This window comes from Bufo bufo, chromosome 4 (assembly GCF_905171765.1).
Source record: "Bufo bufo chromosome 4, aBufBuf1.1, whole genome shotgun sequence".
In the NCBI taxonomy this organism is placed as follows: Eukaryota; Metazoa; Chordata; class Amphibia; order Anura; family Bufonidae; genus Bufo; species Bufo bufo.
The window spans coordinates 483675275-483697789 of record NC_053392.1 but is presented as its reverse complement, the minus strand read 5'-3'; the positions used below and the strand labels follow the sequence as shown (position 1 = coordinate 483697789).

Genomic DNA, 22515 nt, shown 5'->3' with positions numbered 1-22515 from the left:
ACTATCCTTTTTACATTTCGCTGTTTGCCATATGGGATGAATATTTTTTAATGTTTTAATAGTACGGGAGTTTTTGCACGTGACGATGCCCATGATGTCTATTTTTCTAATTATTTATGTGTTTTTATTTTACTTTTGGGGAAAGGGGGTGATTAGAATTTGTATATTTTTATAAAAAAAAAATTAATAGTTTCCCCCAGGGAACTATAGCAAGCAATCATTAGATGGCTTCTCTAATAGACTCCAATGCATTAGCATTGGAGTCTATTAGAATTACACTTTGTTCCTATAGAGCCCCTCCATAGGAACTAGTGTGAAGCAACCCTGTACCACTCCTGAGTACCGGGGCTGCCATACACTACATGCATCTTCCCCGATCCTCTCCAGGGGGTGCCGGAGCACGGCCGGGGGCACACGTTCCCGCTCTTTAACTTCTCAGATGCCGTGGTCACATTTGTTCACAGCATCAGGAGGGGTTAAATGTATCGACGTTATTGTCGATTGCATACATTATTCCCGGGTGCCTGCTGTTTAAGAAAGGCACCCAGCAGCTATTGCGCCCATTCTGCAAGCGAGAGGAGTCCATTTTTAAATGCCCGAACACAGACATAAATTTAGTTGGGCGGCCGGGAAGGTGTTAAAGAGTTTGTGTCACTTCAGCAAGTGTCATTTATCAGGTACAGAAAGTTAATACAAGGCACTTACTAAAGTATTGTGATTGTCCATATTGCCTCCTTTGCTGGCTGGATTCATTTTTACATCATATTATACACTGCTCGTTTCCGTGGTTACGACAACCCTGCAATCCATCAGTGGTGGCCGTGCTTGCACACTATAGGAAAAAGTGCCAGCCTCTCTGGTGGCCATGACCTTGGGAACTCACATAGCATAGTACTTTTTTTCTAGATTGTGCAAGCACAACCACCACTGATGGATTGTAGGGTGGTCATAACCATGGAAACCAGCAGTGTTTAATGTGATGGAAAAATGAATCCAGCCAGCAAAGGAGGCAATGTGGACAATCACAATACATTAGTTAGTGCCTTGTATTCACTTTCTCTACATAATAAATGCTATTTGTCAAAGTGACACCACCCCTTTAATGCCAATCACCCGTCCATGGTCTGTTATTTCACTGTAGATGTTTAGTTTAGTTTTTTTTTTTTTTTATGTTCTTTGCTTGATCGAGTTCAGTTTTATAACAATGGATTTTCTGTTCCTCTTTAATCTCCTTTGTGTATATATGTGCTTTCCATTCATCTGTTTTTATTTGTATGACTTTCTTTAAAGAAAATCATAAGATTAAAGAGAAATAATAACTTCTAAGGATTTTTGATATGTAAGGCTTTTGGAGTTAGAAGCAATCCTGAGCTGAAGTCTTATTTAAGACTACACAAACCACTGCAATATTGTTATATTTATAAAGATACTCTAAAATTGATGATAGCATTCACAGAGCCAAAGTACTTAAAGAGCATTTGTCACTGTAATTTTGGATTATTATCTAAAGTAATACATGAGTAGTACTTCAGTTTAGGAGTCCAGATGACTATTTTGTTTTTAGTTTTCTTACTGCTCCCTGTTCCACTGATATCAGTGCTCAGAGCTGTAGTGAAATACATAGTCAGAATGGATGTGCATGTGCAGAACAGCACATCATTGCTGATACTTTATTTCAGCACAGATTGACAGTGCTGACAGTGGAAGAACAGAGGTCCATAAAAAAATTAAAACTAGAGATCTGGACTCTTTATCTACAGTGCTACTCGTGTATTACTACAGATAATAGTCCCGAAACGTGGTGACAGATTCCCTTTAAGAGGGTCAGTGGAGCTAATAAAAATTACTGTCACGATCAGTGTGGGGGGAAAACTCCACACTAAACACAGGAGGGAAGGGGAATAGTTACTGGGCCTGGAAACTAGGGAAGGAACAGGTCACCTCCTAATCAACCCTAATTCGGGCCCTAACTACCTATCAATATGGATAGACCTTGAAGGTAGGACTATTCATATGATTGACGAATGGAAGTCTCTGTCTCAGGCCTAGATACAAACAACAGGGAATATAACAAAAACAAAACAATAAGAAAAGACAAGACTTATCTGAAAGTAGAAAACTGGCAACTCCAGAAGCACCACAGAGTACAACCGACCAGCTAGTTAGAAGGCAGGAAAAAAATCTATAAACCGCACCTCCAAGAGTGAGAAGCGGCTACTTATAGGAAAGGTAAATTACCAATAAGCAACACCTGAAGCAAGGGGTGTAGAATTTAACAAAGCACAGACACAATAAGATCCACAGTGAACTTGTCAATTTAACCCACGAGTTGCCAGTCTCTCCGATCTCCTGGTACCTGCCACGGGAACGGGAAATTAAAGTAAAACTTTCATTAGGAAAAACCTCGTTATAGAGGTGTTCTCAGACTTACCCACAAGATATGCCAAAAAAAAATGTCTCATGGGAAGAGGTTTAACCTTTGGCCAGGCAAGGGGCATCCTGTTAAACAGAACCTGTGACATTGAACATGCAGTCACCTCTGCCAGCAGCATGTCACAGAACAGGAGTATATAGTTTTGTGGATAAAGATTCAGTAGGACTTTTTTATTCTTAATTTAATTTTCTGCCAATGGCTGTTCCTATTCTGTGATTGCCAGGTATCACTGTATGCACACCCATACTCCATGACCTCCCACTGGACTCTTAAAGAGCATCTGTCAGCATGATCAACCAGATTAAGCCAGGCACTCTGCCTGGCAGCGTTAATCATGGTGATTAAAATGATATATAAAATGTCTATATAAAAAACTGTGCTTTTATTAATATGTTAACTAGCTAGTTGGAGCACCAAGGGCAAGCCAGAGCCCTTAGAGCACCAGTTTGTGAACACCCTTGCAGTCTTAGGCACCCCCCACTCTCCTGTTTTGACATGGCTAGACATCTCATGGGATCCAGGTGACGGTGGGAGTGGCTAAGGCTGCAGTGGTGTTCACAAACTAGTGCTCCAAGGGCTCTGACTAGTCCCTTGATGCTCCAATTAGCATATTAATAAAGTTGCAGTTTTCTCTGGAATGGTGCATCGTATAGACATAAATGAGGTATCGTTTTAATGAGCATGATTAACCCTACCAGGCAGTGTGCCTTGCTTAATAGGGTTGAATATGCTAACTGATATGCTTTAATAATCTGCACAAAATACTGATTCTGCAGATTCTTTACCCACACAACTGTGTATCAATCTGTTGAGCTCTTTCCATAAATCCTATAGATTTTTGCAACGTTCATTCAGTCAGGACACTCCAATTATCCTGAAAACTTGAGATCCTGCAGGTGGGGACACAGGCTTTGGCATTAATGTTGGAGACTGGAGTTCCTCTTTTAATAAGGGTGGCTGCCATTGATCCCTCTGAACAGCTCCCTTGAGAAGTTATAGAGGATTAATCAGTGCCAGTCTGTTAAAGTAAAGAGCAAGACGGCCAATCTGTTAAAATTCTCAAAAAAATAAATAAATAATGTTACACATAACACTGAGCAACCTTACCACATAGCAAACGTTGTTATCTGGGTTTATCTATATCTCCATACAGGTTGCCCACCGAGCACTCACAACAGGTTTGCGCCCTAAAAGGCAATGTTACTTAGTGGAATAGATAAGGTCAATTTAAAAACATAGAATTGTGGATGATAGCTCTTATGTCACGAAACTAATGAAGATGTAGAAATTATTCACACTTCAATCTATTCAATCTATAGATTTTGACTTTTCAGCATGACCCATCTATTCCTCACAAGTTTTCATGAATAAAGACAGCCTAACCACCAAACATTTGATTGAGAGCAGCCTTAGCTTTAGAAATGCTTAAGTGCAACTGCGATCAAAACTGATATTAAAATACGATAAAAAGGGGCAAAATAATAAACCAAAAGAAATTCTGCTGGTCAGTGTCCACAAAATCTACAGATTATCAGCGGCCAGGACATTGAATGCTCTATCTTGACCACAGCTGAGTTATAGCACAGATCTGGCATAGATCAAAATGATCCTTATGATCACATTGTTTTTAAAGCAAAGATCATACAAGTCACTTAAAGGGGTTGTCCACTTTCTGGCTACAGTTGACCAATGACTATATGACACTTACTAATATAGTCTGTGCTGTTTGCTGTATTTCATAAGCCATGTCCCTTTGTTTGGCATCTTTTCGGTGCTGTCTGCATAGAGGACCGGTCCATAAAATGGCCATTTGTTTCATATACTGCCCTTGCTCTAGACCTCCATCAGTGCAAGTGCAGATGGCAGGTGCAGTGTATTTGAATGGAGGACACAGAGTGATTTTCCTGGTCATATAACTGTCCATCAGCAACCATTTTGTGGACAGGACCTCCATGTGGACAGCACAAAAGACTTTGAGACAGACCTTACAAAATATAGAAAGTGGGGCAGAATATCAACAAAGACGATGCTAGTAAGTGCCATATAGTTTTCTTACCATCGCAGAAACAGTGGTCAGAAAGTAGCCAACACCTTTAAACTGTATAAACATGATATAACTGCACAGATCCTGCAAGAATTCCCTCAAAAATTCTGTAATAAAATGTGGAAAGTAAGAGAAATATTGGGGAGCAGTGTACTGGGGCTCCTTGGGCCCAACAGAGGAAATCATTCTTGAGGCCCAACTCCTATATCAGGCATCCTCAAACTGCGGCCCTCCAGCTGTTGCAAAACTACAACTCCCAGCATGCCGTAACAGCCTACAGGTAGCCTACAGCAGGGCATTGTGGGAGTTGTAGTTTTACAACAGCTGGAGGGCCGCAGTTTGAGGATGCCTGTCCTATATCATCTGTAATGTTTAATAGGTTTTGAATCACAGAAATAGACCCTAGTGGCAAGTGATTGGCTCCAAAGGCAGCCAACTGGGTTTTCTCTTCTAGATCTTTGGGACCCATTATGGTTTCAGAGCCTGGACCCATTAAAGGATCTTCTGTTACTCTGTTGGGCCAGTCCAACCTTGTTGGGGGGGTTTATCAAGCCCTACGTTCCAGAATGATGGCTCCAAAAAGACACAAAATAGAGCTTTGTGACTCTTAAAGCTTAGTTATGCAAAATGTTGCCACATTTAGCTTTTTCCCCACTCATTTTAGTTTTGCAAAGTCAGGAAAAATTGGGCATAGTTTGTTGGGCTGATCTAAACCAGATTTATCAACTGAGACTGTTTAAAAAGGTGGAAAAATGGACACAGTCTTTCTCTAGCAAAGGGGTGGCATAGAAGGTGGAGGAACTTCTGGAGACAGAAGTTTTAGACATAAAGATACACCAAAGTTATCTAGCGTTGTGTAACACTTGATAAAATATCTGACATATCTCACTTTATGTGGTAATAACTTTGGAACGCCTTTATTTATCCAAGTCATTCAGAGATTGTTTTCTCGTGACACATTGTACTTCATGATAGTCATAAATTTGAGTCAAAATATTTCACCTTTATTTATGAAAAAATCCCAAATTTACCCAAAAATTTGAAAAATTCGCAATTTTCTAAATTTCAATTTCTCTGCTTTTAAAACAGAAAGTGATACCTCATAAAATATTTATTATTTAACATTCCCCATATGTCTACTTTATGTTGGCATCATTTTGGAAATGTCATTTTATTTTTTTAGGACGTTAGAAGGCTTAGAAGTTTAGAAGCAATTCTTCTAATTTTTAAGAAAATTGCCAAAACCCACTTTATAAGGACCAGTTCAGGTCTGAAGTCACTTTGTGGGGCCTACATAGTGGATACCCCCATAAATGACCCCATTGTAGAAACTACACCCCTCAAGGTATTCAAAACCGATTTTACAAACTTTGTTAACCCTTTAGGCGTTCCACAAGAATTAAAGGAAAATGGAGATCAAATTTTTAAATTTCACTTTTTTGGCAGATTTTCCATTTTAATCAATTTTTTCTTTAACACATCGATGGTTAACAGCCAAACAAAACTCAATATTTATTACCCAGATTCTGCGGTTTACAGAAACACCCCACATGTGGTCGTAAACTGCTGTATGGGCACACGGCAGGGCGCAGAAGGAAAGGAACTCCACATGGTTTTTAGATGCCATGTCCCATTTGAAGCCCCCTGATGCACCCTTACAGTAGAAACTCCCAAGAAGTGACCCCATTTTGGAAACTAGGGGATAAGGTGCCAGTTTTATTAGTACTATTTTTGGGTACATATGATTTTTTGATCATTCATTATAACACTTTATGGGGCAAGGTGACCAAAAAATTGGTTGTTTTAGCACAGTTTCTATTTATTTATTTTTACAGCGTTCACCTGAGGGGTTCAGTCAAGTGACATTTTTATAGAGCAGATTGTTACGGACGTGGCGATACCTAATATGTATACTTTTTCTCATTTATTAAAGTTTTACACAATAATAGCATTTTTGAAACCAAAAAATTATGTTTTAATGTGTCCATGTTCTGAGAGCTATAGTTTTTTTTATTTTTTGAGAGATTTTCTTATGTAGGGGCTCATTTTTTGCGGGATGAGGTGACGGTTTTATTGGTACCATTTTGTGGGACATACGCGTTTTTGATCACTTGGTGTTGCACCTTTTGTGATGCAAGGTGACAAAAATTGCTTGTTTTGACACAGTTTTTTTTATTTTATTTTTACGGTGTTCACCCGAGTGGTTAGGTCATGTGATATTTTTATAGAGCTGGTTTTTACGGACGCGGCAATACTAAATATGTCTATTTTATTTTTTTTTACTTGGGATTTTTTTTTTTTTTTACATGTGAAACTTTTTTTTATTTTATTTTTTCAACCCTTTATTTTATTTTTATTTTATTTTACACTTTCCGTCCCCCATAAGGTCATACAAGACCTCTGGGGGACATTTACTTCACTTTTTTTTTTTTTTTTTTTACACTGTTGATTTCTCCTGTAGCCCCAGTTACAGTGGAAATGCACCCCTATAGAGGCTGTACAGCAGCAATCCTGCGCTGTACAGCCTCACAGCAGGGCTGATAGAGGTCTCTGAAAGACCTCACACAGCTCCTGCACTCTCCGGTCACGGCGGTCACATGACCGCCGGGCCGGAACAGGAAGCGCACAGCGCTTCCTGCTCTGCAGACACAGCGCTCGGTGAGCGCTGTGTCTGCAGCGATCGTGAAGGCAGGGACACCTGGGCACTGTCCCTGCCTTGTCTTAGGGTTGCCCTGCTGTCACTGACAGCGGGCAACCCGATCAGCAGCTGCACGATTAGCGTGCAGCTGCTATTTCTGACAGGACGTTTTAAAACGTGCTGTCAGAAATAGACGTCCACCCATAGGACGTTTATATCCTATGGACGGACGTGAGGCGGTTAAATACTGTAGGGCCCTGTTCACATGGTGGATTGCAAAATCCACCACACTTTCTGCCATGGAGTTTCAGGTTAAATGTCATGGACTCACTTTGATTGAATGGCGCTAATCCATAAACTGACACTCTCCACGGCTTCCATCAGTGCATTTAAACCGCTGGTCGCAGCAGCGTGGCTTCACATCGAAAACAAAGGTAGGCGGATTCCTCATGCCCACCAGAGGCTTTTTGGCCTGAAAATCCACTTGAAATACACGGTGTGAACGACACCTAACAGCTTTCTATGAAATTGATCAGTTTCACTTTGCTATGCTAAAGTAAAGGTAAAATTTTGATGGCTGCTCAACCGTTAAAAAAACACAAAACGTGTAGTCTGTCGCCGAGGAGCCACGAAGAATTATTTAGTTAGTCCAAACCTAGATTGACCTTCTGTTGACCATATGTGGTTGTCAATGTAAATTCTATTGCTAAAAGTTATCCTTGAACTTTTTCGGCGCAGTGTAGTAGTGTACGCAGACAGACTGGGCTCATTTTTTCTGAATACCAATCGCTTTATTCGCAGACCATTTCATTAGCCAAATGCTTCCACTGGCCTTGACGCTGGTGGGTAAGCCAGCACACGGCCTGCATCTTAAGCACTGTTATGTAATACAGTTGAGTGCTGGTCTATTGTCATGCAGTTTGCTCATTTTTCAGGAACATTCACTTGCATTTATAATTTATGGAACTGCAGAAGTGACATGGTTAATGGAAAGTGGTAAAATTCTGCCCATTTAAAGAATTTCACCTCTTGGATGATGATAAATGTACCGATGGGAGTCCAGATAAATCGGAAAGATTTTTTTTTTTCTCCTCTCAACACAACTTTAACTTAGTTGCAGCCTGGCCGTCATAAGATAGATTGCCCCCATATATGTATTAGTCAAGTATAATAGGTGTCACTTGTGAGCTGCTTGCTTGAGGACAGCGTGGTAAATAGTATAATAACTCAAGTGACATACACTGGCTTCACTGATGGCTTGGGACTAGAAAGGTATTTTTTTTTTTCTAAAGTGAAACGTGCATAAAATATGAAAGTTGTGTTTCTTATCTTGTTTAATTTGGTTTAACACTGGAATTGTGGAAAATGTACTTTAAATTATTAATCCTAGACCAGAACACATTAAATGTATACCCTTGTTACAGGAAGGTTGGTCAGTATGGTCTATATGACCACGTACAAGGAATAATAAGTGCACTGAAAGCCCTTTAAAGAGGACCTATTCCTATGTCTGTTTCATTAACTTTTTGCATTCCCCATGTGATAACAGATCTGGGGCATCTATTCTTATGACTATATGCTGTGTCATTCCTTTATTATTCCTGCTAGAAGTTGCTTAAGTCTGCTATAAAGGTAAATCGTGGTGTTATCAGTTGGGGATGTGTCCCTGCAGGATATGATGCTATCCAGTCAGACTGTGGCAGAACCAGTGCCAGCTATAGGCTTTTATTAAAGAGGACCTTTCATCGGTTTAGCCATAGTCTAATTATGGTCTTACCTTATAGGACGGTCCCCATTGATGCCATGGCACTTTATTTTTTCCAAAGCTCAAGCCCCCCCCCAACCCCCCCGTTCGTCCGCCCGCCCTTGGCCCCGTGCCCCATTAATTTCGGCGCCTTATATTATAATTAGCCAACTCGGTTATACTAGGCGGAGACCCGCAGTTTCGCTTGGGGGCGGTTCTCTTCTCCCTGGCCGTGAGCGCATCCAATCAGAGCGCACCGCTTTTAGCCAGGGAGAATGAGCTCCTACTTGGCTAAGAGCGGTGCGCTCTGATTGGATGTGCTTCTCCCTGGCTAAGAGCGGTGCGCTCTCCTTGCATCTAACCCGCCAAAAATGCAGATCGGATGCGGACCAAAAATATGTTTGTGCGCATGAGCCCTTACTGAGATAGAGATAAACGAGCAGATCCATCAGCCGTTTCCTCTGGATATTCTGAATTGATGTAAAACTGAGTAGACCAGACAGTGGAAATTTAGTTTTATTTGCCCCAAATGTCCAAAAACCTGAAACTTTTTTTTTGCTTTTAATTATTGAATTTATGGTTTTGATAGATTTTTATTAAACATGTTACCAAACATGTAAAGTTTAATTAAAATATCTCTTAGTAAATGTCACAAACTAAACACATGTTCTCTCATCCTCTTCTTGTTTAGAGACAAAGCCGGCGTGTATATTTAATAACGTGGAGTATTACGATGGAGATATGTTTCGTATGGATGCGTGTCGCTTCTGCCGATGTCAAGGAGGTGTTTCCATCTGCTTCTCAGCTCAATGCGGAGAGCTGCACTGTGACCGCTATTATGTGCCAGAGGGGGAGTGCTGCCCAGTTTGTGAAGGTAATATCATTTATCAGCATAAGAAAATAACCGATTTTCAGGAGATGCTAACAGTGAGATACCTTGTTGGGAATCTCCAAGACATTGCACAGCATGTATCTAAGAATCTCAAAAATTCTGTTTCACAAGGGCAGATTTCCTTGGAAACTTTCTCAAGTAGTGTATGTTATAGTTGGCCAACAGTTGTGACATTTTTTTTAGACGAATACCTAATGCCCTTTTGAATTTTGGCTTTAAAAAAGTGGTCTTTCATTCAATAAAAAACAATTTTTTAAAAAGTTGTCTTTCAGAGGATTTGTGGAATTACAAAATATTTCTCATTGGCTAGGAACAAAAAATTGACACAGGTTACATTTACTGTACAGGTACTGATGCTGTGAGACGCTCATCACCACATCTGCAGAAAGGGTTATCCCACAAAGAATATTGTTAGTTAAATAAGGCGCTCAATTTTTATCATAGTTTGTCTTTAGAAGTATTAAACAAGAATCTGTCAAAGATATTCAACTTACTATGGTGCCACTTACAATTTGGCATTCTTTACCACATCCACCTTATTGAATGTGGCAAAGCGGAAACACCATTTTTCAGCACAACTCTCGTCTGCAATGTGGATGAGAGGAGTTCTTGTGAGCAGGCTGCCTGTAAATGTGCAGTGATTTCTCTGCTTGTCTGAGGGGATGCTCAGTAAGTGTAATGGAATTCTCCTGCTCTGACAAGCAGAGACAATTCAGCATAGGCTCTGTAAGCCTGTCAGCACTGAGGGAGAACTACTTTGCATGACGCCAAGGGAGGGATACTATTATGGTATCGTGCATCACATTGTACGGCACTGCATCCTGCTGGATCTTGAGCAAGGAAACTGCCATCTTCATAAGGTGTTAGATTAAATAAAACAATTAGAGATGAGCGAATTTCATATTTTGAAATTCGTTCACGCTTTGTTTGGTGGTAAAAGCAGAATTGCGTTATGGATTCCGTTACCATGGACCATAACGCAATTCTACAACGGAATGCCTTTAGAGGCTTTCCGTTATTCATTCCATCATAATAGAAGTCTGTGGGTTGCAAAACGGATCCGTCCTGCATAACGGAAACGGGACGGATACGTTATGCAGGCCAGAGACTTCTATTATGACGGAATTAATAACGGAAAGCCTCTAAAGGCATTCCGTTGTAGAATTGCGTTATGGTCCATGGTAACGGAATCCATAACGCAATTCTGCTTTTACCACCAAACGAAGCGTGAATGAATTTCATAACATGAAATTCGCTCATCTCTAAAAATAATCTTAATATTTTTTTTATTGGTTAAAGGTATATTCCTATCTTAGACATTTATGGCAAATCCGCAGTCTCGCCTCTGGGACCTTCCTGATCAGCAGGCCCCTCCAAACTCTGTTCCACCTGGTGAGGTGGCTGCTGCACTCAGACTAAGGCCTATTGCACACGACCGTATGTCTTTTTCAGTGTTTTGCGGTCCGTTTTAAACGGATCCGTTGTTCCGTTTTTTGTTTCCGTTGTGTTTCCGTTTCCGTTCCGTTTTTCCGTTCCGTTTTTCCGTATGGCAAATACAGTATACAGTAATTTCATAGAAAAAATTGGGCTGGGCATAACATTTTCAATAGATGGATCCGCAAAAAACGGAACGGATACGGAAGACATACGGATGCACTTCCGTATGCATTCCGTTTTTTTGCGGACCCATAGACTTTAATGGAGCCACGGAACGTGATTTGCGGCCAAATATAGGACATGTTCTATGTTAAAACGGAACGGAAAAACGGAAGCGGAATGCATACGGAGTACATTCCGTTTTTTTTGCGGACCCATTGAAATCAATGGTTCCGTATACGGACCGTATACGGACCGCAAAAAACGGCCAGTAAACGGGAAAAAAAAACGGCCGTGTGAAAGAGGCCTAAGTATGAACAGAGAGGAAGATGTGCCTCCCAATTGATGTCAGAGTACGTAGGGTCAGGCATCTTGGTTTTCAATATGACTGATCCTTTTTGTTCTCAATGGAATTAAGCCACCACTAGAGTTGCCTAGAAGAAGCTTACTCCCCTCTCACTATTTTATTGAGAACACTTGTATGCTTGGCATATAAACACTCAGTAAGGGTATTTTTCATGAATTAGATTGTTTGCAAAAAATTGTGGAACTGGAGATCATTTCCATTTACCTGTAGACTTAAAGGGGTTGTCTAGCTTCAGTAAGTTGCATTTATCATGTAGAGGAAGTTAATACAAGCCACTTACTAATGTGATGTTATTATCCATATTAATACAAGCCACTTACTAATGTGATGTTATTATCCATATTAATACAAGCCTCTTACTAATGTATTGTTATTATCCATATTGCTTCCTTTGCTGGCTGGATTTATTTTTCCATCACATTATACACTGCTCGTCTCCATGGTTACAGACCACCCTGCAATCCATCAGTGGTGGTCGTGCTTGCACACTTTAGAAAAAAGCGTCAGCCTCTCTGGAGGCCGGGACCATGGGAGCGCACATACAAGTAGGCTAGGGCTTTTTCCTATATTGTGCAAGCATGACCACCACTGATGGATTGCAGGGTGGTCATAACCATGGAAACGAGCAGTGTATAAAGTGATGAAAAAATGAATCCAGCCAGCAAAGGAAGCAATATAGATAATAAGAATACATTAGTAAGTGGCTTGTAGTAACTTTCTCTACATGATAAATGCCACTTAGTGAGACAGCCCCTTTAATGTTACTCTGCAGTCCATTCCCAAAGAAATAGATTTTTTTGCATTGCATGAGAAAAGGTAAACTGGCAGACAAAATGGATTGAACAGCATGTTGTAATCACATATCCTGTGAAAACTAAAGGGGTTAATTAAGCAATGTTACAGAGGCATTCCATTATCAGCAAATGAAGGTTGTTCTTTGAATAATGACAATTTTTCGTTGTACTTTCTGTACCAATTCCTTATGATTTTCAAGGTCTCTGTTTGCTTCAAATCTGTTGTGCACAATTGTGCATGGCTCAATATATGACCGATCTGATGCACATAGTATAATTAGAATCAACCCTACCCCGTGTGTCCATCACTTGACAAGGGCAGATTTGTATCCTCTAGAAGTGAACAATGGAAGTTTATTTTGGACTGCAAGCAGAGATCTTGACTGTAAAGAATTGAAACAGAAAGTATATTGGGAAACAAGCAAGCAGAAAGGAACAAAAAGGAAATAAGATGGAAAAGCAAAAACAGCGGCAGATTGAAAAAAAATGTTCTACAAACGTGTTTGTGTCCAGTTTGCTTTTTTAATTTGTATTTCATGCATATAGTAACTCCAAGTTGGGTAGCATTTGGCACAAGTGTTCCGTATCACAAGGGAAATGGCATTATCTCCATTACTCAATCACCTCAAATATGCGTCTTCAGTGTGCATCGCTGCCTGATAATATCACTGCTCACTTCCCGCATCTGCCTAAGACATCTGCTTCCATCATCTGATGGACCTGGTGTCGCTTACTGATCCGTTCATCCGTTCAGACAGAAAAGTAACAGTCTGGCCATGGTCGTTACACAGAGGCTGACACCACACAACCTTGCTGAGTAGTTTATTTCTGGTTTTATGTTAGCAGCATGATGATTACCAATAATCTTTACGATTCTCACATGTTCTTCGGCAAAGTTTAGCCACTTAGTCTTAGCACAATCTTCAGAAACCGATTAGGAGAGAAGTCAGTGGATTGGTAGAGCCAGCTTTTCACAGCCACCACTATAGAGACCCTAACCCTCTCAGATCAAGTTCATGCCAAAGTCACAGCCAACACAGTAACTGCTAGACACCATCCCAGACTTTATATGTTATCTTACGTCTCAACAGTAATGGAAGCGTCTCTTTTTATAGGAATTTAGAGCCCATATTAGTTACACTCAGAGGTCCCCATATCTTTCATGACACTGCTCTTTCTAAATACACTGCTCGTTCTGTAATTTAATATACCATATTTTTTGCTTTATAAGATGCACCTGATGATAAGATACACCCCAAGTTTTAGAGTAGGAATATAACATTTTTTTCATCAGATCCTCAGATCAGACCCACATATCAGATCCTCAGATCAGACCCACATATCAGATCCTCAGATCAGATCCCCATATCAGGAACTCGTATAAGACCCCCATATCAGGACTTCACATCAGACCCCCATGCCCGACCCATCAGACTTCCATGCCAGACCCCCATCAGACCTCCATGCCAGATCCCCATCAGACCTCCATGCCAGATCCCCATCAGACACCATGTCAGACTTCCAGGCCAGACCCCTATCAGACTTCCATGTCAGACCCTTATCAGACCTCCATGTCAGACCCCCATGAGACCTCCATGTCAGACCCCATGAGACCTTCATTTCAGACCCCCATCAGACCTCCATGTCAGACCCCCATGAGACCTCCATGTCAGACCCCCATGAGACCTCCATGTCAGACCCCCATGAGACCTCCATGTCAGACCCCCATGAGACCTCCATGTCAGACCCCCATGAGACCTCCATGTCAGACCCCCATGAGACCTTCATTTCAGACCCATATCAGACCTCCATGTCAGACCCCCATCAGACCTTCATTTCAGACTCCCATCAGACCTCCACGCGGTCAGGACAGTGCAGCACAGCTCCAGGGAAGAAGACAAGGGAGGGTGAGTACTGGCAGCGCTCACAGCGCTTCACCCGCTCCCGCACCTAATGTATACTAGTGAGCGCTTTCATAATGGAAGCGCTCACTAGTATTCGCTTTATAAGACACACTGCCATTTTCCCCACTTTTAGGGGGGGGGAAAGTGCATCTTAGGCTACATTCACACAACCGTATGTGTTTTGTGGTTGCAAATTGCATCCGCGGCATCGTTGTTTTTTTTTGCGGATCCATTGTAACAATGCCTATCCTTGTCAGCAAAACGGACAAGAATAGGACATGTTCTATCTTTTTTGCGGGGCTACGGAATGGATATACGGATGCGGATAGCACACGGTGTGCTGTCTGCATTTTTTGCGGACCTATTGAAATGAATGGTTCTGCATCCTATCCGCAAAAAAAACAGAACAGACACGGAAACAAAATACGTTCGTGTGAATGTGGCCTTATAAAGTGAAAAATATGGTACACAGTGGGACATTTATCAATATCAGCATTTTTCACCTATGCGCCAAATTAATGTAGAGGAGCACGCCTCTCATAGATTTGGCGCATTCTCCTGCTGGCCATGTGACAGTCTAAAATCAACAGTAGCATCCTAGCTGCCTTTGACTTCTGTTCTTATTCCTGCCAGAAAATTGACAGGAATAAAGATAACTGTGGCAGGCTTGCAGTGACAGCCACTCCCCACCTTTGCCACACACCCTTTTTTTTCTCGCTTTGTCTAAAAACCCACATGACGGGGAAAAGACGCCGATTTTGTTGCAAATATGGCTTGCAACAAAATCTGCAACTTTACTATGCCACAAAAGTGGTATAAAAAAAACTAGTAAACATCCGCATAGTGCTCAAGTAACAAACTATGTGCAGTAACCTTGGGATATTTTTTGAGTCCTCTATAGACTTGGAGGGACAGCATGGAGAAGGGCTAATATGTTATTGGGTCCCTCTGTCCTTTACATTTTTTTTATGTCGGCACTGTATACTATAATGGACTCAATTCTCATTTCAGATTATTTCCAGAAAAATTAAGCGCTAACATGCTATTTAAAGTTCTCTAACTGGGCACTACTGGCGACTAAGTCATGGGCAATGTGCAAATTATATTCCTAAAAATCATCAACCAGAGGCAAAATTGCTTTCTTCTTTCTGAAGGCACTCATTGTAAACTATACCAATTTTCCAACGCTGTATACCATATTTGTTGGCTGAAAATTATTATTCAGAATTTCTTTTGATCATCTTGATTTTCAGGATATACAGCACAGAACATCTCACATCTCACACTGAAAGAGACTGCATTGTCATCCTTTTTGCCCTTGGTGGTCACCCATGCTTCTAGATCAGCAGTGTAAAATTGTACAGATGCAGGCTAATAACAAAGCCGTTTTTTTCCAGCTTACATACAGCTGTTTCGGCCTTATTAGCCTTCATCAGTACAAGATACAGAGGTAGGGCGCTGGGTCACTTTTTTGAATTGGCACAACCTTTTTGCTAAGATCTGTATTGAACAGCTCTAGTGCTGATAGGAGCTCATGAATTTGAGGACTCACCAGCACTGGAGCTATTTGAAACATATTTTAGCAAAATGTCACAAATCAAGAAAATGACAAATCAACGTTTTGCTATAGGGATCCGTCAGCAGTTTATGCTGCCCTTAGCTAGAGCAGCAGCATCAAACTGGTGATAGATTCCCTTTAAAGCTGAAGATATTTACGTGTGATGCTTCATTTCCACCTTGGTAGCACTGCAGGGGAACTGAACACTTGCCGCTGTCTTCTCCTTAGATTACAGTTGATCGCTGTGAGTCACAAGCCAGCAGCAGGATATTGCGCTTATTATTCTTTTCATTTTCTGGAAAGGGGTGGGGGGGGGGGGGGGGGTGCATTTTAAGCAGAAGAGTTTGTCATTTCACCCATTTACTTGTGATAAATGGGATAATTTTAAGCCCGTTTCCTTGTTTCTGTGTGTCTGTCACTTCAAAGAAATGTGTAGTTTGTACAAGGTTGCTTCACAATTAAACATCTACAGATCAAGCACCAGACATCAGTCTGACTTTTGTTTCTCGTTTCATCATCAGTGCAGCAAGGACACGCATAAATTATTATTGACAGCAATCCTCCATTCGTACAATCAGAACTTGTGAAATTAAGATGTTCCTGTAAGTCTTCATTAAGATTAATGATAGTAGACGATAGAATTAGTTGGGCAGATAATTGAATTGAAATTGAGTTCTTATATACCGTTTACTGAACAGTGCCAATAAGACTGGCTAGACAGGGTCTCTGTAAGTTAATCAGGGCTTGTAAGATAGAAGTTTTGTGAATTATTGTTTCTCCTTGCTGAGAGTAACTCTAAGAAAACCTAAAAGGGTTTTTCAGAGATTTTTATACTGATGGCCTATCCTCTGGATAGGTCATTAGTATTTGATCGGTGGGGGTCCGACACCCATTACCCCAGCTGATTAGCTGTTTGAGAAGGCACCGGCGCTCCTGTGATCGCCGCAGCGTTCTTGCAGCTTACCAAGAACAGCACTGTAGATTGTATAGGGCTGTGCTTGGCATCGCAGCTCAGCCCCATTCACTTCAATGGGGCTGAGCTGTACCCAGGCCACGTGACAGATGAGCGGGTTGTCACTGGCCTAGGAAAAGCAGAGAGAAGGCCGTGGCGCTACTGCAAGCACCATTGCCTTCTCCAACAGCTGATCTGCGGAGGCCCCAGGTGGTGAACCCCCATCGATCAGATACTGATGACCTATCCAGATTCACCGTGAATCGCGTCACGGAACTGTTTGGATGGCTGGATGTGTAGCCCTTATCTCTGAACTCCTGACAGCTCATAAACACTCATTACAACTCAGTTTTTATTGGTTTGATAAGAATGGATCTATAATGAACTGCCAGGAGTTCAGAGAAAAGGGCTATATGTTGGAACAGTTCTCTGACGGGATTCACTGTGAAGGGAGAGCCTGCTAGTCTGTAAATACACAAAAACTGAAAGATGTTGAAAATTCTTAAAGAGACTAAAGACCAATTGACTAATAGATTCTTAGTCCAAAAAAGATTACAATGCAAAAATAAAAAAAATGCTCCCAAAGGAGTTTATATACTTTAAAGTGAACCTGTCATCAACTTAATGCTGACCTCACTGAGGGCAGCATAAAATTGTGACAGAAATGCTGAGCAGTGAGTCACTCGTGAGCTAAAAGTAAGTGGTTGATGAGAACCAGCATCATAATCATTGCAGCACAGGCCTTGAAAAGAGTCAGATCTACCTGAGAAGAGTCATGGTTATTCATAATCTCCTGCTCTCCCCGACCTATCTGCTGATGATTGGCAGTTTTCTCCTAGAGAGAAAGAGATAAAACTAGGTAGAAGACTGTCAGTCATCAACAGGTGGGCAGGGAGAGAAGGAATTCATGAATAACCATGACTCTTCTCAGGTGGCCGTGGCTCTTATCCAGGCCTGGGCTGCAACGATTATGATGTTGGTTCTCGGCAACCACTTACTTTTAACTAAATGACAGACCGCTGAAATCAACTCACCTGTCTCTACTTTATGCTGCCGTTAGTATGGACAACATAAAGTTGATGACAGGTTCCCTTTAAGGTTTTTTTTCAGGCTTACAAAAATGCACAAAAGAACCACAAGGTGTCTGAATGCTCATCTGATGATACCACCATAGATCAGAAGTATTTTTTTATTTTGATTGTCTTGCTCAGCTCTGTGGTGCACCTTTGTTTTGATGCCGCAAGGCTTGAAGTAGTTGGTGTTGTGATCTGGGCGTGTGGGTGGCGACTTCGATGATAGATTTTCACAAAGAAAATAAACCACAAACAGTAACATAAAGTCCTTGCCTGTCTGGGCAGTAACTAAACAGAATAGTCACCTCACCTAGGTACTTGGTAAACACACGATCAGGCTCTCAGCCAGTAGGTCTCCAGGCACTGACACTGAATGAGCATTCCAGCCCTTTTTTTATAACCGCAGTAATGAGCATAGCAGCTACACGGGTTTGCATCAGGCTAGGGAAAAGAGGTGTACTGGAGTGGGGGAGGGAATGGCAAGTCACACTACCAAAACTTTTCTGCCCTTCCATAAAATTCCAGTTTATAAAACACTTTAAGGAAAAGTGCCTGAGCAAAGTACACTTTGGTGAAACAACCCTGCTTTCCTGGATTCTTTTTACCTCATCCATCTGAGCATTCTGGGTAAAATATACACCTCCAGTACTTTTCCGTACACCGTGTTACTGTGGAATTACCAGTGTAGAGTACTACATGATCCCGCTAACAGACATTGTCCCTATGTAGACTATAGCTGCCTGTGTTTCATTTTTTATAAGGTGTAAGATAGCGCTGTATTTACTCCCTGTTTGTTCTGCCATTCTTTTGCTCACTGACTGCATTATTTGCAGCTCAGCATGTAAAATATGATCCCTGAGACAGAGAGGGAGGAGGGGAGCCAGGGAGCAGTGGAGATAAGGCTCATGATCTGGTTTCTATATCTGATCTCATATGGTATATGAGGGGAGATAACCATGTGTTCAGTGTACCGGATGTCACACAAGGAGGAGATAAGAGACTGGCTTATAGAGGCATCTCAGCTAGTCCACAGCTGACTGATTGTACTGCATGTAAATCATTTGTGCATCATTTTTAAAGACCGGAAACCCCATTTAAAGTGGTTCTGTCACCAAAATATGTTGCCCTATATAAGGGCATTTTAGTACAATGACAAATGCACTGGTCTATTAAACCACATGCAAAAAGAAATTGTGCCACTTAGTTTATAGTAGCTAATAATCTAATACTGTGCTTATGGGGAGATTACTCCCACCCCTCCCCAATAAATACACAGAGGCAGTCACTCGTTGGTGAGGGGGTGGGATGAGGCAGTCCTTATTAATAAGTTATTTCTACTTTAGATTACTGTACATTGGCTGGTGCAAAGACACGAGTTTCCAGAATGAAAAGTGCAGAGACTGAACAGGCAGGGAATGCTGTCAGTTTTGAAGAGGGCAAATGAAGCTATGGAATACTTGAGGGTTGACTCAGAATTAATACAAGATAAGACATGCCATGTATAAGACCCAACTTTTTATGTAGATTTGTTCTATATGTACAGTGCTGAGAGGTGGGCGTGCCCATAGTTTTTTAAGCAATCATGCCTTTTCTGCCATTATTCTTTAGTAATCTCTTTTCATTTTCCACGTACTGCTTAGGTTGGGGCTGCTTGTTGACAAGCCGTTATAACTTAGTCCGTGTAAGACGGTCATAGATTGCTAACATATAACTTTGTTTGCTGTACCCGCAGATCCTGTGTACCCGGTCCATGATCCTGCTGGTTGCTACGCTAATGGACAGATAAGGAGTCATGGTGACCGCTGGAGGGAAGATGACTGCACATTCTGCCAGTGCATTAATGGAGAGCCACATTGCGTTGCTACAGCATGTGGCCAGAGCTGTCTGAAACCAGTTAAAGTGCCCGGAGAATGCTGTCCAGTGTGTGAAGGTATGGGTTTTGAATATTCTAGATATTGTGAACTACTCAGCTAAATACCATTGAAGACAATACAGTATGTCCCATGAACTACAATACCAAAGTATTCGTGAAAACTCGATCCATGTTATAATGATAAATTATTTTCTTTCTGGATTTATTTGACTTAGGCCAAATGCACACAACCGTTCCGTTTTTTGCGGTCCACAAATTGCAGATCTGCAAAACACGGAAGCCACCCGCGTGCCTTCCGCAATTTTCGGAACGGAACAGGCGGCCCATTGTAGAAATGCCTATTCTTGTCCGCAAAACGGACAAGAATAGGACATGCTATATTTTTTTGGTGGGGCCACGGAACGGAGCAACGGATGCGGACAGCACACGGAGTGCTGGCCGCATCTTTTGCGGCCCCATTGAAGTGAACTGGTCCCACCCGAGCCGCAAAAACTGCGGCTCGTATGCGGACCACATCAACGGTCGTGTGCATGAGGCCTTAGACCAGTGTGTACATAAAAACAACTATTGCCAAATGATCTTTAAAATATTTAAAGTGGTTGTCCAAGATTTTGATATTGATGACCTATCCTTAAGCTAGGTGATCAATATCAGATCGGTGGGGGTTTGACTTCCAATACCCATGTTGATCAGCTGTTTGAAGAAAATCTTTCTGGGCCAGCGATGTCACATTCATCAGGTGCAGCTCCGTCCCATTCAAATGATACCAAGCACAGCCGCTATCCTATGGACGGGCCCGGCGCTCATTGGAGTGCTGCAGTCTCCTTAAACAGCTGAACGGCAGAGGTCCTGGTTGTCAGATCCCTGCTGATCTGTTAGTCCTGAGTAGGGATGAGCGAACTTGGGTTTCAAGTTCAGTGTACAATGTTCGGGTTGCCTAATAATTCCATTATGGATTCCGCTACCACGGACCATAAGATTTGGTCCGTGGTAGCGGAATACATAACCGAATTCTTAGATAACCCGGAGCTTGTTTGCTCAACACCAGTCCTGAGGATAGGCCATCAATATCAGAATCTAGAAAAACCTCTTCAAAAATGCAATTATCTGCTGAAAAGTGAAAGACTAATTCATATCAACTCTGTTGTTCTTCCATATGATACCTTATTACCGAGCGATCCTCTAGGCCGTGTTTCCTACTGTCTCATAGATTGTCTTTGGGGACTGTGCTAATGATTCCCATGTTACATTGCTACCAAACTGAGAAATTGGCACAGTGGTATGGGAATTGTTAGTGAGCCACGATGGACCCCTCACTCCCTGTAAGTAACCTTTCGTAGAGCACCCGTGTCTCATATTGTTTTTGCACTCCATCTTAGTACAATGATGCTGCAGCAATCTAGTAATTAGAATGAAGTTATTAAACCTATTTGTATTATGTGGACAGCAGCAGAATCGGTAAGGAGGATGGATAACCTTGCGTTGTTCTTCTGGGGTCCATCACCTTGGCTGAAATCAGAAAAGCTTTATTTCTCAGTTGTAGTAGTAGTTTATTTTTTGTAAGGAAAGACAGAATAATTAGGAGATCCATCCGAATATTAATAGAGGAATGAGCCCCAGCCTCACAGCGTGCAGCCACCCAAAAACTAATGACAGGTTAACAGTAATCCCCACCACCTGGTGATTAAAGCTACTCAAAGAGAGCAGCCGCAGGAGAGAGGACTCGCAAAGGAGAATAAATCCTGCCATTATTACTATTAATACTATAATTATGCAGCGTAGCTCATTAGAGCAGGTCAAGGGTCAGGAAAATGTAACTTCATGCGGTAAGTTAGGAGAATATGTGTGTACAGGCACAGTATTACTTCTGGGAACATGGCATTTCTTACATTACACGCGTCTCAAAGCAAGTGATTGACAGCCGGCCAAGCAAGGCCCTCTCCTTACCTGTATGTGATGAGTACTCCTAACACGGCGTGAAATGCCTGGCTGCCCTTTAACCTTACCCACCATTAATTTGCCAATACCTTTGGCTAAGGCTACTTTCACACCAGCGTTTTTGCTGGATCCGGCAGGGTTCAGCAAAAACGCTTCGGTTACTGATAATACAACCGTCTGCATCCATTATGAACGGATCCGTTTGTATTATCTTTAACATTGCCATTGAACGTCAATGGCGGACGGATCCGTTTTCAATTATGTCCGAGAAAACGGATCAGTCCCCTTTGACTTGCATTGCGGATCATGATGGATCCGTTTTGCTCCACATCCCAGGACGGAAAGCAAACGGCAGCATGCTGCGGTTTGCTCTCCAGTATGAGAACGGAACTGAATGCATTTTGGAGCACTCCATTCTGTTCAGTTACGTTTTGTCCCCATTGACAATGAATGGGGACAAAAAGAAAGCGTTTTTTTCCGGTATTGAGACCCTATGACAGATCTCAATACCGGAAAATATTAACGCTAGTGTGAAAGTAGCCTAAGCCGGGAAGTCCAGATGTATGCTGGAAGTTAGGGGTTTCATCAGGCAGATCAGATTGTGGTCAGATGATGGTTATTACAGGATTACCACTACTATTATTATCACAGTAAAACTACTTTATCGCAGCAATTTTTTATGAGTACCATCCTTTCCCATGTGCCCAG

General features: G+C 41.7%; 1 protein-coding gene across 1 annotated transcript in view; it reads left to right on the top strand.

Moving 5' to 3' along the window:
- CRIM1 (cysteine rich transmembrane BMP regulator 1) overlaps window positions 1-22515 on the top strand; it is a 772316-nt gene that overhangs the window by 497765 nt on the left and 252036 nt on the right. Inside the window, exons 6-7 of the mRNA XM_040429546.1 lie at window positions 9552-9734; window positions 19729-19926. Coding sequence (XP_040285480.1) covers window positions 9552-9734; window positions 19729-19926 — 381 coding nt within the window. The remainder of the gene's footprint in view (window positions 1-9551; window positions 9735-19728; window positions 19927-22515) is intronic.